This window comes from Diprion similis, chromosome 1 (assembly GCF_021155765.1).
Source record: "Diprion similis isolate iyDipSimi1 chromosome 1, iyDipSimi1.1, whole genome shotgun sequence".
Lineage (NCBI taxonomy): Eukaryota > Metazoa > Arthropoda > Insecta > Hymenoptera > Diprionidae > Diprion > Diprion similis.
In genome coordinates, this window is record NC_060105.1 from 14,159,704 (window position 1) to 14,176,910 (window position 17,207).

A 17,207-nucleotide genomic window follows, 5' to 3' on the forward strand; every position below is an offset into this window, starting at 1 on the left:
CGTATAAACAGTGGCCGTCTGCCCACGATATACCAAGGATATAATAGGCGGCGATGGCTTACAGCAACTCATTGTTCGTGAACCGTTACTCACAATGATTGTAGTCCTAACTGATGGGAAGGTCGATCCTCGAAACGAGGGCTTTATCAATCCTGAACGTAGTGTTTTGGGGTCGTTTTTTTTTAAACCATTAGATATTGGCCTTATAACTTTCTCCTGTATTAAATATACATTTTGGTGACGTCACCAAAATATTTTCTCCATCTCGCATGAAAACATGTCAATTTAACATATTATGAGAATGCTTACCAAAAATCAGCTCAAATAAAATGATTCTAAGAGGTCAGTAACGATTTTAAAGAATTTCTTGAATTGGTAGAAGCTCAATTTTTTTTTTTCTTCTTTTGAATTTTTCCCTTCATTCTGTTATTTTCTACGTTTGAAGTTATCAATTTGCTAAAAATTTCAAATTGATGTATTAATTTATAGAGGTCAACCAAGATTTTTTCAACTGTCCAAGTAGGCACTTAACACGTTTTCAAGTCACTGAACCTCTATAAATTCGTACCTTAAGTTGAAATTTCAGAATACCCACAATATCTAATGTAGAAAATGATAACATGACGTGAAAAAAGATTTTTTTTCGAAATTATTGAATATTTATTCATTAAGGTACAGTAGTAATATTTGTCATTGGGATTTTTCTTCGTGTCTCATTTGTGTTCTTCAGGATATCAACTTGAAGGGGAAAAATACAGTTGGTTAATATTTATGTTTACAGATCACTTGAAAACGTCTTTAGTACACTACTTTAAGAATGAAAAACATTTTCAGCGACGTCTATAAATTCACATTCTGAGTTGAAATTTCCAAAATATTCACAATTTGACAGGTAGAAAATAATAAAATAAAGATAAAGATTCGAAAAAAGTAGAATAAAATTGAACTTTTATCTATTTACGAAATTTTTTAATTCTGAACAAATTCATTTAATCTTAAACCATTTTGAACATTCCTAAAAACCTTGAGCGACTTTTCAAAATTTTCCAATGGAGCTGACTCTTGGCAAGCGTTTTCAAAACATGTCAAATAAACATATTTTTATGCCAGATTGAAAAAAAAATTTAGTTTTTTTTAAGGCCAGCTGAATACTCACTGATATATGACAGATTTTTTGGTATATCGAAATTTCGAAATTGGAAGGTAACGAGTCAACATGGAAGCTTAAACAGAAATCTGTAGTGGGTCGTCGGTGAAAATACCTGGGTCCCAAGTCAGCTAAAAGTGCGATGCGTGAGTTTGCAATCGTGGGATTTCGAAGACATTTACTTTTTCGGATATCATGAAGAAATATTCTTTTGAATTTTTTTCTAGAAGTGCGGCTCTCTATCGTATAAATACCTTCACCTGGCCACTTCAAAAAAGTGTAACAACTTTGAGAACCCGAGGTGCAAGGGCAAACTTCATATAGGTGTCTCGATAACGTGAAAGAAATCAAAATATCTTCACAGATAATCGCATATTATCAGACTTCACGGAGTTTTTCAGAATGACGTATTTCAAAAAGTGAAAAAAACTGCTAAGGTCTGATCATCTTAAAAAATCTACGAAAATATGATGATTTATTTAACGTAATTATAAGACGAACCGCGTTGAAAATATTGAATAACCAGAGACTTCGATATTTTCATTGCGTCAACCCTTTGATGAAACCGAAATGACGGCACTATATTTCCGTAGGGGTTGAATGAGGAAATGAAACTGGGTAAAGACTAGTGCTGTACGATTTGGCCGGCCAGTGCAGTCAACTTGGCTCGATTGCTGGAAGTAAGTCAACTTTAACAATAAGCTAGCAAAAATGGTTTGCTTGTTCGTTGCGTTGACTGAAGATTCTTCAGTCAACGTTCGCTGGTTCGCATTCGAACTTGCTACTGAAATGACTCTTGGTGGGTACATGGGTATATCATCTTTCAAAAATCATTATCAATTAATTGCCCAAGGCGCCTGAAAACTTAATTGATCTGTCTTTAATAATCAGCGAAGCAAATAATGAAAATCAAGGTCAGTCAAATAGTGATATTTATTTGGGTGAGTTCCTCAACGTAACTTGGTAGGTTCAGGATATGTTCGATTGATTTGATACGTAGCACTTCGAGAAAATTACATAGACAAATATCGTGATTTGAGTGACGTTGATTTTCATTCTCAACTTAGCTGATTATTAATGACTAATTGACTCTTTGGGCATCTTAGGCTATTAAATGCAAATAACTATCTAAAGATAACATTCCAGAACTTATTTCAGTAGAGAGTTTCAATGTGAATGGAGATAAATTAATTAGTTGTCGATTTTGTCCATTTTTAAGTCTACATGAAGAGAAAAATCAAGCTTTGAAACGATGGAAACATCTCAAGCTTTGAAGGCTTAGAAAGACCATCCTTTTAAAGGATGAATTCAACCTTCTGAAGCTTGGAAGGTGTTCTGCTCGAAACGCATGAAATTCATGCTTTTGCAGCAAGAACCTCGTCGTTTAGGACCATGAATACCACCGGGTAGAAGCTTGCAGTAGCTCACGGTCCGAAAGCAAGACTTTCACGGTTCTAAACTGTGAATCTTTTGGCCTCGAGTGTTAATAAGCCGCTAGAGCAGTGAGGGGGAACGCTCGAGATTCACAGTTTAGCGTTTAAACGATAGACTCCATGCTTTCGGACCACGAAGTCCATGCGGCTAAAGCATAGAAATGGATCTCCTCCTTCTAGCCCGTGAATAGAGTCTTGCTTTTAAACGATGAATTCACCGGTTAAACTCGTGAAATTCATGCTTTGAAAGCATGTAAAAATTACAAGATCCGAAAGCATGAAGGTTCATCGTTTCAAAGCTTGATTTTTCTCTCCGTGTAGCTGGTTGAAATTATCTGATCAGCTAATTTTGGCCGGCTAGCTGCGAGCGTAGCGCTGATTGTATGTAAAACATATAGAGTTTAGTGGGTATACGTCCCAGTTCATTGTCGCCATGCTATCCAATGTTGGGTCTAACTCCTAATTTGTCCGTAATTGACTGTTGGACGTCACACGTGCCCTGCTGCACCGTACCGCATTCCGCGTGCATGAAAACCTAGTGTTATCTACGCACCGTGGAGGACGCTAGTCAGCTATGGGTTGCCCACGTGGTTGCTTGACCGAAGAACGACCAATAATATAACCTAAAATCATGTGTGAGTTAACCTGATTTTACGAACGTTACCTATTCTATCACGCTGGAATTTTTTTAAATCAGATTTTGAATAATCATGGGTAAAAAAGGATACAATTGGAAGGCACGGAAGGTGACACAAATTGAAATTGACGATACCATAACCAAAAAGGTACGTACAAGTAAAAACCAGCTTAAGAGTAATACAGTTTTTGTTTATAAACGATCCTTGTTGTTTATCACCCCTTTAAATCGGACAATCTCTCATTGACAGATAGCAGTTGACATTGGATCTAAATGTGAGAATTATGACCAATGTAATGCTTTGGTTATCCCAAGCGAGAAGAGGAAAACTAAATCCAAAGATAAAAAAATTACCACAACTCGTTTGCTCTCTCAAAAACGTCGTAAGGAATTGGAAAAAGTTGTTGATCGTAAAAGAAAAAAAGCCAATGTAAGATATAAATCATTCATTTATATTCTTTTGGTATAATCACAATATAACTGATTAATTTCATCAGAGGGCAACGCTTTTGGACAAGTTAGCTAAAGTTCAAGTGTCAGAAGAAGAGCTCAAACAGTACACAACGCTTGCCGCTGTACAGACGAGAGGCTTAAAGCGCCACTTCAATGAAGTGAACAAAGTGCTCAAGCCAAAACCATCCACGTCTGAGCCTGAAGAGGATCAAGTAATTGTGAATGCCATCAGAGGAGCTAAACAAACCAGACTTTCTATTTTTGGTGCAGATGGAAAACAAAATACGCAGTTTGATCCTAACGTCGTCGGCTTTGATGTAGAGATAAATTTGTTGCTACCCACTCATTAATATACCTTTAAAGATAAATAGGCTACACTGTTTGAATCAAAAGTTAAGAAAAATGGAAGAACTGTTGAAAAAATCTCAAGCAGTGTTATTTGTGCTAATGATAGTGAACAGAAACGAAATAACATCCCTACTGTGTATTAGAAGCAGCAAAATATCAGCATCTAAGAGAAGATTTTGTAATTGGAGGCTTCAAAATACTCAAACTTCTGGGTTTTCATCAAATTCAAATGTTCTTGGTTCAAATTTTTCATCGATCATCTGTCAGAAATTCAAAAACCTTATATTATATTACTGTTCTTATGCACGCATCCAATTATTGGTGAAGAATTTTTGAATCTTAGTTATACAAACCTATTTTTATGTACTCTGAAGAAAACAAAACAAGCCCAAAACTATTAAAACCAAATAACAAAATCTATAGTTGAATTATTTTGCTTGTTCTACTTACAAAACCTTTTCTCAAATTATTACTATGTTGCCTTCTGTTATTCAAATTTGTCCAGAATTATTCTAATTAAAAAACAGGAATGTTTTTTTTTCGCGTTTACTATTTTTTGTGTTTCCAATCATTTGCAAAAATAACGCAGCTGGAACATCTTCAAATGGTTTTATATTGTTACCTACCTTCTGATTCAAACTAATTCATGCTTAAAACTTTTATACATGTGACTGAATTGCTGAAACAGCTTGAAAGTAGAACTGATAGAAATTTTCAGAACTGTAATGAGACTTTTGCCTCTTAATGTATCGATTACTTTTTCAGGAATCTAGTGATAATGAAATCGAAAGTGAAGATGAGACTGAGCATCCGAACAGCACGACTAAACCTGCCAAAGAAACTGCAAGTGATAAACTTCAACAAGTAAAAGATGATGTTATAGGAGATAAACCACATACAGCATCAGATAAAAACCAAGATAAAATTACTATGAATAAAGTTGCATTTAACAATGTTGACCCAGTGCAGCGAAAACCAACCGTTTTTGTAATGTTGGATCGTAAGCCAGAAATTCAGGCTGCACGAATGAAGCTCCCTATCTTAGCGGAGGAGCAGTCAATCATGGAAATGATCAATGACAATCCTGTGGTGATTGTAGCTGGTGAAACTGGAAGTGGTAAAACGACCCAAGTGCCACAATTCTTATATGAAGCTGGCTATGCTAAAGAGAAAATGATCGGTATCACAGAGCCGAGAAGAGTTGCAGCGATTTCTATGAGTAAGCGCGTGGCAGAGGAAATGAATCTTTCATCTAAAGAAGTGTCCTTTCTTATTAGATTCGAAGGCAATACTACTTCTGATACAAAAATTAAATTCATGACCGACGGTGTATTGCTAAAGGAAATTCAAAGTGTACGTAGGTATTTTTCTTGATACAAGCAATTGAGTGGGCTTGAGATAATCTTGTTTTTTAATATCATTTAGGACTTTCTTCTCAACAAGTATTCGGTTATTATTTTGGACGAAGCGCACGAACGAAGCGTCTATACAGATATCTTGATCGGTTTATTGTCGCGAATCGTTCCTTTGCGAAATAAAAGAAAATCTCCATTGAAATTAATTGTAATGTCAGCAACATTGCGCATCGAAGACTTCACAGAAAATCCTAAACTCTTCAAAGTCAAACCACCAGTCATCAAAGTTGAATCAAGGCAGTTTCCCGTTACTATACATTTCAATAAAAGGACTAGTCAAAATTACGTGAAGGATGCGTTGTACAAGGCAGTCAAGATTCATACTCAGCTGCCGGATGGCGGTATTCTTATATTCTTAACAGGTGCGATTTTGTTCAAAATTTTTTCCCACTTGACAAATTTCATCTATTTACTTATCTGGAAAACATTTGCTTTGCTTTTTTAGGGCAACAGGAAGTAAACACAATAGTGCGTAAACTACGTAAAGCATTTCCTTTGAGAAACAAAAAATTCTCGATTAAACAACAAGAAGTAAAAAAAATACAACAAGACGAAGAAACTGGCAGCAACAACAGCGAATCAGACGATGGTTTGGATATGGATCGAGTGATAAGAAATGCCAGGAAAAATAAAAAAATGCTGAAGGAAGTCAAACTTCCTGAACTTAATCTTGATAAGTAAGTGCATTACTAGGCAATAAGACTGATGCACTTTTAGACTGTCTGAAGCAGGCCTAAAAATTTATTGAAACTGCATATTTTCTCCTACCAATGTCCTATAATTTCGTAAAATTTGAAAGAATCATAAGTTCGCTACACGATTAAAGATTAGATTTTGCATGAAGAAGCTAAGATATCTATGAACTTGAATGATTTGGATTAACTGAATGAAGTCATTAGTAGATTTGCGACTGTTTTTTGTAGTGTCGATTGAAAAATTTTATGTCATATATTTATCTCCAACTTGATTTCTCTGCGCAATTCATTTAGATCAGTGAAGTTATTGTATTGTTTGAAGTTTAGGTGATAAAAAATGGCAGGTAATGATAAAAAACTCGAAAAGTTTATAAGACAAGGACGGGAATACAATCAGCCATTTCTAAAAAAATATTTCACGTAAATTGGAAAATAGTTGTATAATAATAATCAATTTTTCTTTTAAAATTTAGGTACTTGGCCTCTTGGTCATTAAAGACAGTCATAAGATTAAAAAAATAACTAATCACATGCCTGGCAAATACCCAATTGTTTGACCAGTCATGTAATTTCTTTGGAAACAAAATTTTGTTGCCAAAGACGTTTTTCAGCTAAATTCACTTATTGGCTTCAAACAATTTTTTTTCTATCTGCTTATTGATATAATTATCGTAATGGTATCCTATAAACGTGCTAAAAATCTTCTAAATCTATTTTCATAGTCTAGTGAAAGAAAATGCAATACAATTCCAATTGCCTAATTGCTTCACTGCTTCGATTCATATTTCTTCTGAACCATATTTCAGTTATGCTGTAATGCCTCCAGATGATACAGAGGGCGATCTACTCGATACAGTAGAAAGTCGGGATACAGACGACAAAGAAGAAGAAGAAGAAGCAGAAGAAGAAGACGATGAAGAAGATTTAAAGCATCTCATGGGGCTGTCTTGCACACAGCCAATGTGGGTGTTACCACTGTATTCACTTCTTCCGAGTCACAAACAAGCAAGGGTGTGTAGATATATTTCGAGTCTTTGTTCCATGTGGGCCAATCCACTAACTTTCAGTCAGCCTTTTAGGGTAAAAATTTCGGTTTACATGAATTTGAATTTGTCATAAGGTAAACTAATTTTCAGGCTTTCAGTTTTCAAATATTTTGGTTTTCTTAGTTACAGGAAACACATTGACCAATTTCATCACGTTCTTGAAATGAACCGTTGTCTTCAAAATTCAAATTTTTAGTACATGCTGTCGCCAGTGTATTATACCGGCCGAAAATAGATGATTTTTATTTTTTCCCGTATCCAAAAGTAGACATGAAGTGTATCCAGAATTTCTGATAGTGAGATGAAAGTAGGAATATCATGTATATTCTATCATAATCAAATCGGTATGAATATTCCAGAGATCTGAAGATTTATGAATATATTCTACATCTCTGTAATATTTATAACGATTCTGTTATGAGCCTTCTTATCCCACTCTGAAAATTTCGGGACGACCTACTACTAAATGTTGACTTTTTCACATAAGATTAAAAACAATCTATTTGTTAGGCCTCCGCATACAGGAGACTGAATATGTTGAAAAAACGTGTTTCTTTCGCAGTTCCTACGGCTATATCTGAAAATATACTTATTCCATAATTGGGAAGATCAGAATTTTTTTACACAAAACATGCATTAGATGACAAAAACGCTGAGATATTCGGAAACAAAACTTCAATTCGATACTATAATAAAATTGATCAATACGTCTCTCATAAACTGGAAAACCTGAAACCCTGAAAGTTAGAGCATTTTCATATCTAAGTGCACACTATAACGTATCTAAATTGGATTCAGACGAAATTTTGTTTGTGAAAGACTGGCTGAAAATGTGTGTACAAGCTGCGAGATGCTAATTCCAATTTGAATTTCTCAACATTTTTCGCACGACAACCTAAAAGGGTTTTCTTTTATTAGGTATTTGATTCACCACCTGAAGGCTGTCGATTATGCGTTGTATCGACAAATGTTGCAGAAACTTCCCTCACAATTCCAAATGTAAAATACGTTGTGGATAGCGGTCGCTGCAAGACCAGATTATATGACAAAGTGACAGGTGTTAATGCATTCCAAGTATGTTACACTAGCAAAGCTGCTGCTAACCAGAGGGCCGGACGAGCAGGTAGAACTGGACCGGGACATTGTTACAGGTTGAAAATTAACAATAAAATTTTCGATGAATTAGCTGTAATGTGGGATTCAAAAGTCAAAGAAAAACCTGCCTAAAAAGTTCTAAGAATATCTTTGCGTCAATAATGGTCGAATAGATCTTCGGTATTTAATATTTGTTTCTAACGTTTTCAGACATATTTTGTTTGCCATAGAGATATTCAGAGATCGCCTATAAAAATTTTCGCAAACAGTTATCTTCAGAGTTAATTTGCAGGTAAACTTTGGGGATTTCATTAACGAGTAAAATAGGATAGATTATACCTAAATCTGAAAATCATTTTGAACGTTCTCATTACCAAAGCTTTTCTCAAATTGTTGATATTTTAGCTTGTGTATGCGAATTTGATCTGACTCATTGCTATTCCATATTAGGGATGTCGTTTTAGTCGTTTTTACTACCGTTAGGTGCATATAACATTGCTGAAAAGTTTCAGTTTCCTTTTTTTTCTAAATTTTCATCTCATGAATTATGAATAGAAGAGTCATTCAACAGAGACAAGCGCTGTTCAATTAATGTGTAAATAATGTGTTTTGTTGTAGATTATACTCATCGGCAGTTTTCAATGACCAGTTTGAGCAGTTTTCTATGCCTGAAATACAGAGGAAACCGGTAGATGACTTATTGTTGCAAATGAAAGTCATGAATATTGATAAAGTCGTCAATTTTCCATTCCCATCGTCACCAGATGTGTTGCAATTGAAATGTGCTGAGAAACGTCTCTGCATCCTCGGAGCTCTAGATCAATCCAAACCTGGCAAAGAGAGTAAGTGGCTATGCAAGAGGATGCGATTTGTGTATTGGAATCTAAATAAATCTTCGATATCTATTTCACAGACGAATATTGCGCCAAAGTAACACCACTTGGCTATAGCATAGCAGCATTTCCAGTGGCACCTCGATTTGGTAAAATGCTGGCATTATCGCAGCAGCACGATCTGTTACAATACACAGTTTGCTTAGTGGCTGCTTTGTCTGTGCAGGAAGTGTTGATTGAATCTAATCCGATGCAAGGTACTACTAAGAATCAGTGGACTCAAACGCGTCGAGCTTGGGCAGGATCTGGGAACAGTTTGCTTCTGGGTTGGTTTAAAATAAAAACGTTTCATTTAAAAACAGGTTCAAAAATCTGGCATCGAATATTACTCGTAGTTTTATTGTAACATTCTTGCTTAGGGGATGCAATGGTCTTAGTTCGAGCCGTTGGTGCTGCAGAATATGCTGGATCAAAAGGGACGATAGTCAAGTTTTGTGAGGAAAATGGACTACGATACAAGGCTGTGACAGAAATTAGAAAACTTAGGCAACAACTGACCAATGAAATACTCCTAAACATACCGGATTTGGATTTGAATGTCAATCCAAGGTGAAAATTCACGTTGGTCTAAAAATTAATCAAAAATATGTTACAGTTGAACTCAAATGCGACTGTTGAACTCAAAATTCAACTTATTTTAACGTTTGAAATAGAATGAATCCTCCAACGGATACACAAGCAAAACTGCTTAGGCAAATTCTACTCTCTGGTATGGCAGATCAAGTCGCACGCAAAGTTTCTCCAGATGAAGTTGAGGAAGATCAGGACAAAGCAAAATGGAAATATGCATACAGGTATACTCCTTTGCTCGACTTGTGATATTATATTCCATTTGGGTGTTTATATTTGCACCCATCTGGAAAACTTTACAATAAAAAAAAAACCTCGCGCAATTTCTCTTTAATCCAATGTTTAAAGGTGCCTTTTGAAATTCGAAGTTGATGATTTAAATAAAACGAGGTAGATTGTATATATATATTTTTTTTTTCAAAGTTCTTATCCAGCCATATTTAATTAATGATACGTTTCAAAAGCATTTTATAAAGAATTACAGTCCTCACGAAATTGTTATTCGAATTTTTGTCGTAAGATCAACAGTCCAGCCACTATCAACATTCAAAGATGAATATTCACACAAAACTGACTTGCAAAACTAAAATAACTTGTTAATTGTTGCAGCTATGTACTTTGCTTTGCAAATATTATTACGAAGAATTGCATTGCCTTCCAATTCTTAATTTCACTTTTTATCATCAAGTCTATAGTTGAACCACTAATAATGTTCAAAAATGAATTTTTACTCACAATTGATTTGCAAGGCTTATAACTATTAAACCATTCGAACTACGGATTTTACTGAATGAATAATTTGATAGAGAATTTATTCTCTTTACAATGCCTACAGGATCAAACTTGTATTATTAAATGCGGTTGAGTGATAATGAATTGAAAAACCATTACGTCTCCCCCACATTATTGAAAAAAAACTTCGAATTCCAAGAGCGACCTTTTCATTTAAAAGACATCCTTCTTGATTTTTGTTCCTTTGTACAGCAAGTTCTTCAGGTCAGGACGAAAAAAAATATGTTCCCTTCAAACGAGACAGCATAATATTCTATTAGATATTATATTTGGATAGAATTTAATGAGAAATTTATTTATTTAATTATTTATTCATAAAAGTCCACGAGTTAGAACCGTAAAACACAAGTTCTTACATAAAGGAAAGAACATTAGTCTGGTGTCAATAACAATCTATACAATATAGGTATAATGAAACTTAATGCAAGCTGAAAAATGTTAAAACCTTGTTTCAGATGTTTGGAAATGGAAGATCCAGTATTCATGCACTCTTCGTCTGTTCTAAAAAAAACTTGCCCTGAATGGGTAGTTTACCAGGAGGTTTATGAAACTAATAAAATATATATGCGAGGCATCACTGCCATTCAGCCAGAGTGGTTACCAAAATTCGCCACATCCTTATGTCAGCTGAGCGAACCTCTGAGTGACCCACCTCCTAGGTAAATTTGGTTTCGTATCCACTTGGCAGACTAAACTTTCAACTTCCATTCAGTTTCTCAAATTTTTCATTCCGCAATTTCAGGTACGATCCGGCAACGGGAAAGGTGATGTGCCGTGTAACAGGGACCTTTGGTCGAGGTGGATGGCAGCTACCGCTGATTGAAGTAGAGTATCCAAATTCCTTGGAAGGCATCAAGTGGTTTGCCCGGTTTTTTTTGGAAGGTCAAGTTTGCCCGACATTGAAACGATTCGCTTCCTCACTACTTTCTACACCTAGCACAATGAACAAGACGTGGGCAAAGTGAGTTAATATTTCGATTCAATGTGGCAAAAATTGTTTAGCTCATTAAATTAGTTTTCTCTCTTGTAATCGGAACCCTAACAATTGAATAAGTATAATTTCTGTTTTGGAAAATGAATGTAGAAGATTAATTTATCAATTATTAATAGATTACTGCCGCGAACTGAGGCGATCACAAAAGCGCTAATGGCTAATCAAGTTTCATCAAAAGATCAACTGAATCACATTTGGAAAACGGATCCAAAGTGTAAGTACTCTTTGTGGTATTGTTGAGAAATATTTTTTGCTGAATGATTCTCTGTATACAGTAACGAAACGTTTTCATGTCGCAAATACGTTGCAATAAACTAAAACCGTTACTCAATTTTTTTTTTAATCATAATCTCGAAGTTCGACAAATGGTTTCGTCATTGGGAAAGTTTTAAAACAAAACGCAGTTTTGGTACAGATACAAATCTGTTCTTCTGTTAATTACTGGCTTTCGATAGTCGCCGGGTATTTTTTCACGTGATCATGTTTACTGGATTCGTCAGCCGATGCTGGTCGTTTGTCACGATTACTGAGCTGCATCCCATATCTCAGCTTCCATCGTTGTAATCATCTTTTAATGACTGTGAATGATTGTTTGCCAGCTGATTTTTTTTTATTGAAATCAACGTAATGAAAACCCCGATTTGCAACTTTTGTGTAAATCATCCAGACAGCCTCGAGGAGATTGTTAATCGGAACTGTTCCCGTTTTGCACTTTTTTTTCCATTCTCTCCACCCTTACAAAAAATTCTCCGGAAATTTCATTATTATCGAACACGTGTGGAGTTTTGCAGATAAATTTTATGAGATTTTTCAGAGAAATTTTTCCGAGCTTCGTGCTGAAAATTGATGAATATTACTAGAATTCGTCGAGTTTTTCTTATAGACTCCAAATTTTATTCTTCAGATCGACTGCTCTTATATAAAAAATGTTAAATTTTGCTGAATATTTTTGTACTTTTTAAAGTTTCTCTGAAAGTTTCTGCAAGTGTTCAACTCGAAATCTATTTATTTTTCACTTAAAAATATGTATATCATTTTCATGGACATTCCTGCAAATTTATCGCTCATGCGAACTGTACGAACACAGGAGATTGACTGATAAAATCCCATAGTCGTGTGTCCCACACGCTCTTCTAACTAAAAACAAACTGAAAATAACACTTCGATTGGTTGAGCGAATTTGTTTACTCGTTATGCAATTGCATCAGAAAAGTGCACAAGTTTTCGGAAACTTGAAGAATAATGTGAAAAAATTCAGATAAACCCGCGGAAATTCGACAGAGCAATGTGCATATTTGGGTCATACCTAGATAGTCCATCAGAATCTCAATATCGTGATACAATTTGCAGCAACTATTAGACAATTGTGTGAAAGAGTACTATAAGATTCAGCAAAATTAAGAGAAACTTAGCGAGATATGAGCTTATTCAGAGTGTGTCTATTAGTTTCTCAGTAACATTAATCATTTCTCGAGAAAAATTAAAAAGTTGTAAAAAAAAAATAAGGCAAACCATTTACAGCTATTGTAGCAACTGGTAGAGAATCGCATTCTTGCAGTATGAATTTACTTTAGCAAAGTTCAGGGTGTTTAGCGAATTTTTGTCAAAATCGACAGAATTTCAAAAGTATTTTGAGAAATTTGTGCCAGGAGTGCAGGAAAATTGAAAGAATGTTTTTACATTCGAGTTACAATTTTTTTAAAACTTCCTCATTTTCACCACATTTTCTGGATTTCTCTTCATCTTCTCACATCTCTCTGAGAATCTTTGAACATGTATAGTTTGGTACAGAAATTTTACGAACTTAAGCAAATAATCTTCAATTATCGTAATTATGCAATCTACAGTATGTAACAATCCTACCTTCATTTTCTATAGTCTCATATAATGAAACGTGTCTGTGTAGAAAGTTTGCTTCGTTTGTTGCAAGTGTTGTTGCGTTTTTACCAAAAATTTTCACGAAATAATTTTTTTGCAGCAATGTACAGCAATAATTATTATTATTATCATATTAGAAAAGTAAACTACGAAATGTACTCAATGGGTAAGAGTAGGACTATTCTATGTCCTTAATTGTAGAACTTCTTTCTGTATCAAGCATATGTTGAATGACATCATAAGTTGACCATTTGATTTCAATTGGCCAAGCTACTTTTGAAATTATTTGCGAATATAAATTTTTTTCTGTTTGACCATAACTTGAACATAGATGACCTGATTTAGATTGGATTTAGGCTATTGATTCGGCTTGATTTTGTTCAAAACTCGTTAGGTTTTAAGCAAAATCAGGCGAGATATTCCTGACTTATCACAAAAATTAAACCTTTAATAAAGAGATTGTTATTATGTATTGACCAAAAGCCGACTGCCGAAGGGTTAATTACTCATCAATTTGATGTATACTTGATTTTAAAGTTACAGTGATCTCAAAAGATCTCAGAGATCTTAGGGATTACAAAATATTTCAAAAAATTGAAAAAACTTCAGATGATTTCAGAAAATTTCAAGAAATTTCAGATGATTTTAAAATATTGCAAAAGACTTCAGAGAATTTCAAAAGACTGCAGACGATTACAAAAGATAATTTTAGAAGATTTTGAAAGATTTTAAAAGATTGCAAATGATTTCAACAGATTTCTGAAGATTTTGAAGATTTCAAGAGACTTTAATAGATTCACGGAAAGGTGTACACCAAATTTCACGTGTGATTAATCCCTCAACGATCGCTATGTCTGTGAATTCAACCATCGAAATCAAATTTTCGAAATGTGTTTCAGTTCTTTTGAATGCATACCAAAAGTGGTTACCGGAATCGGCGCAGAATGAGGTTCAAATACTTTGGCCACCATTATAGGATATGTTGTGGAGATATGAAATCGAAATGATTGTAACTATTGTCATTGTTATAACTGGAATCTGGTGCAGATGCAGGGTGCTATCATAATAATATGATAGATACAGAAGATTATTTGTAAGATACACTAAAAATTATTCCGTAAGTAATTATTTATTGTATGTAATCACAATTTTAGAATCAGATGTAGTGAATTACTATTCACTTTCTACAAACTAATTCAATTTCATAGTAATGTGTATACTACGAAATTTTCCGTCAATGAACTTAAATAATCCTAATGACTACACTGTTTCTCTGTATTTATCATTCTTTGATATAATAATCAAGCAATAAATTTATTAAAACTAATTCACCTAAATTCTATTTTTCGGGCTTCATCCCGACACTATCCAATAATAATAATAATAATAATAATAAGTTGTGAATCGGCAGTGTCGTAGCTAAATTCATATAACATACTCTTATCCAAAACCATAATTATTAGAACAGGTTCTAATAATTTCGTAAAGCTCAGTAGATTCTTAGCAAAGTAATGTAGATGCTATTTGTTGAGAGGTATTGCCTGTTTCTTCTATTTTTCTGCGTAACGCTATGTAAATATTTTATTTGTGGGGTACACACGTTTGTAGAATGCCAGTGTCGCAAAAAGGACAATCAATCAAAATACTCTAAACATTCGTTCAATTATGGGTTTTTCGTCACAACATATTATCTCACATACAGTATTATACAGTAACAAATACAGTATTAAATTACATAAAAAAAAGAAAATCCTACAAAGTGCATACACAAAATCAACTTGTATAATGCAGCTTGTGCATATCAAGAAATTAATCAATTGATATTAAGCTGTTATAAATAGCTGTCTAAATGGATTGAAAATAATAAATTATTCTTCTTTCAGTGGCTTCTTGTCTCTTCTTTTCAACGGATTATTTTTACATTCTTTGTAAATATTGTTCAGATCAAACGCTGCTTTGATGTTGTCCTGACAATTAGATAAGCATCAATTTTACATGTTATCAAATATGAAAGAAACTAAAGAAAAATTATACTTACAGCAGAAAAAAGAAACTTTTGTAGTTTCCCCCTGTGATCAGCATGAGGACGTCTTTGTACTTCTTTTCCTTCTTTAAAAAGTATTAGAGTGGGCAGCTGCCGACTCATGCTAGAGTCACTGATGTTATATTTTGCTCCAGCATCCGGATATCTACCGATATCAACTTTACCAAATTTCAAATTGTCCAAAGCATACCTGTGATATAAATTTCGTATTATAGAACCGACTGAGACTAGGAAAAAGTGATATTAGGAAAATACCAACTCTGCAGATAATTGTGCAAATGTTGGAGCAAAGTTCACGCAAGCCGGATTCCACACTGTGTAAAATGCAACCAGCCAAATGATTCTGTTATCTCTTTGAAGTTCATCTTGGAGTCCAGAAGCTGCACGCAAATATACAACGTTTTCAGGACCTTGGTAAGTTGGTTCTGGTAATACAAGTCCGCACACTTAAACAAAAAGATTATATGTCAAGCAGAATATATTCTAGTGTATACAAGGTATCTCATTTCAAACTTTATAGCAAATTAATTCAACAGAGAATTTTGTGGACAATATTAGATAGAATGTGGATAATATTATTAATACATTAAATATTTCTGGGCAGTAAAATCTTTGAGTGTTATTTATCCTTGTTTAGTTTGATCAACTTTTATACCAAAATTTTTCTGCCAAGTTCATAAGTTGGGAAAGTAATCGAAAGAGGTTTTGTATCAATAAATACGTACGAATGAATATTATTCCAAAGATTATTCCCATTCGCACATCGGCATGGAGCCAGAGAATCAAATTAGCGATTTTTGTGTAGATAAAACTGGCTGATAGATAATTTATCATGGTAACACTGCCTGCCTTGCGTGTTCTGATCATTATTACGATCATCAGAAAAAACAAGATCTCAGTTTCTCGCTGAAACATTAAAAGTCGTAAAGCTGGGCTAGCTTTTCATTACCGAGTATTAAGTAAATAGAAACATTTAAGGCCCCTAGTATTTACAGAGTTAACCATATCTTTGTTTTAAAAGACATTAATTCCATGAGTCGAGAACAGATTATCGCACAAACACGTCTTTCAGTGTTGGTTCATATACTTTGCCTACACAACAGGAAATGGGTTTAACTACCGCTGGTTAAGCAAAGGATACTCTTAATCATCTTATTAATAGAACATATACTAAAATTGCTTTTTAACTTCCATGTTTTTTGGATAACTTGCGAGATTGCAAAATGAATAACTTAAAACTCGTATTATTCACGTTAGGCCAATTTCAATCAATTTACGGCACATACCCCGCTTAATTCACACTCGGATTGTAGAAATAAATAATTACACAAGACCGGTAAGCGCTTAGCAACGATGTAAGAAAGACTGATGATTATATTGACTAGGTAATACGGCTTTATTAACAAAAAAAGATCCTTTTTGAACGACATTATTCAACTGATTTCCTGCTTCTGAATAGGTTATATGCACTGATATATATATGTTATATGCTCTTAACCGCAAGTATTAACAGAGTCCTCCCTTCACCCCTTCACCCAATCAGGGGAACGTTAAGCCAGGGTCTACGGAACAAAAATCGTATCTAGTTTCTGGATTCAAGTTTGCGCAGAGGCTGAAATCCACTGATATATATACTAGCTGGATCATGTGTTACATCCCTGCCGGTAACTACGACGGCGCCCTCCCTGCATCCTATCTTTATCGACGCGTAGTTACCTCAAGAGCACTCAAGAGAGCTTACGCGCTCTTACCATATGTCTTAGCTAA

The 17,207-nt window shown here is 34.5% G+C and overlaps 2 protein-coding genes across 3 annotated transcripts; one reads left to right on the forward strand and one right to left on the reverse strand.

Moving 5' to 3' along the window:
- The first annotated feature begins 3,204 nt into the window (after positions 1-3,204).
- Positions 3,205-14,723, forward strand: LOC124404129 (probable ATP-dependent RNA helicase kurz). 2 transcript variants are annotated; one of them, XM_046878030.1, is made up of 17 exons: positions 3,205-3,365; positions 3,468-3,647; positions 3,715-3,987; positions 4,784-5,371; positions 5,444-5,795; positions 5,879-6,110; positions 6,935-7,139; positions 8,093-8,325; positions 8,888-9,111; positions 9,183-9,428; positions 9,522-9,711; positions 9,816-9,956; positions 10,980-11,183; positions 11,267-11,485; positions 11,635-11,732; positions 14,296-14,378; positions 14,444-14,723. In XM_046878030.1, exons 1-16 carry the CDS (start codon positions 3,291-3,293, stop codon positions 14,370-14,372), a joined length of 3,537 nt encoding a protein of 1,178 aa, XP_046733986.1. In that variant the 5' UTR covers positions 3,205-3,290; the 3' UTR covers positions 14,373-14,378; positions 14,444-14,723. The 2 variants fall into 2 exon arrangements, with proteins under 2 accessions (XP_046733986.1, XP_046733977.1); XM_046878021.1 differs by having other exon boundaries at positions 14,296-14,723.
- A 353-nt stretch (positions 14,724-15,076) lies between these two features.
- Positions 15,077-16,932, reverse strand: LOC124404199 (thioredoxin-related transmembrane protein 2 homolog). The gene is made up of 5 exons (XM_046878150.1): positions 16,727-16,932; positions 16,166-16,346; positions 15,700-15,886; positions 15,435-15,630; positions 15,077-15,363 (listed from the first exon to the last, which is right to left on the reverse strand). Exons 1-5 carry the CDS (start codon positions 16,868-16,870, stop codon positions 15,265-15,267), a joined length of 807 nt encoding a protein of 268 aa, XP_046734106.1. The 5' UTR covers positions 16,871-16,932; the 3' UTR covers positions 15,077-15,264.
- Positions 16,933-17,207: the final 275 nt, after the last annotated feature.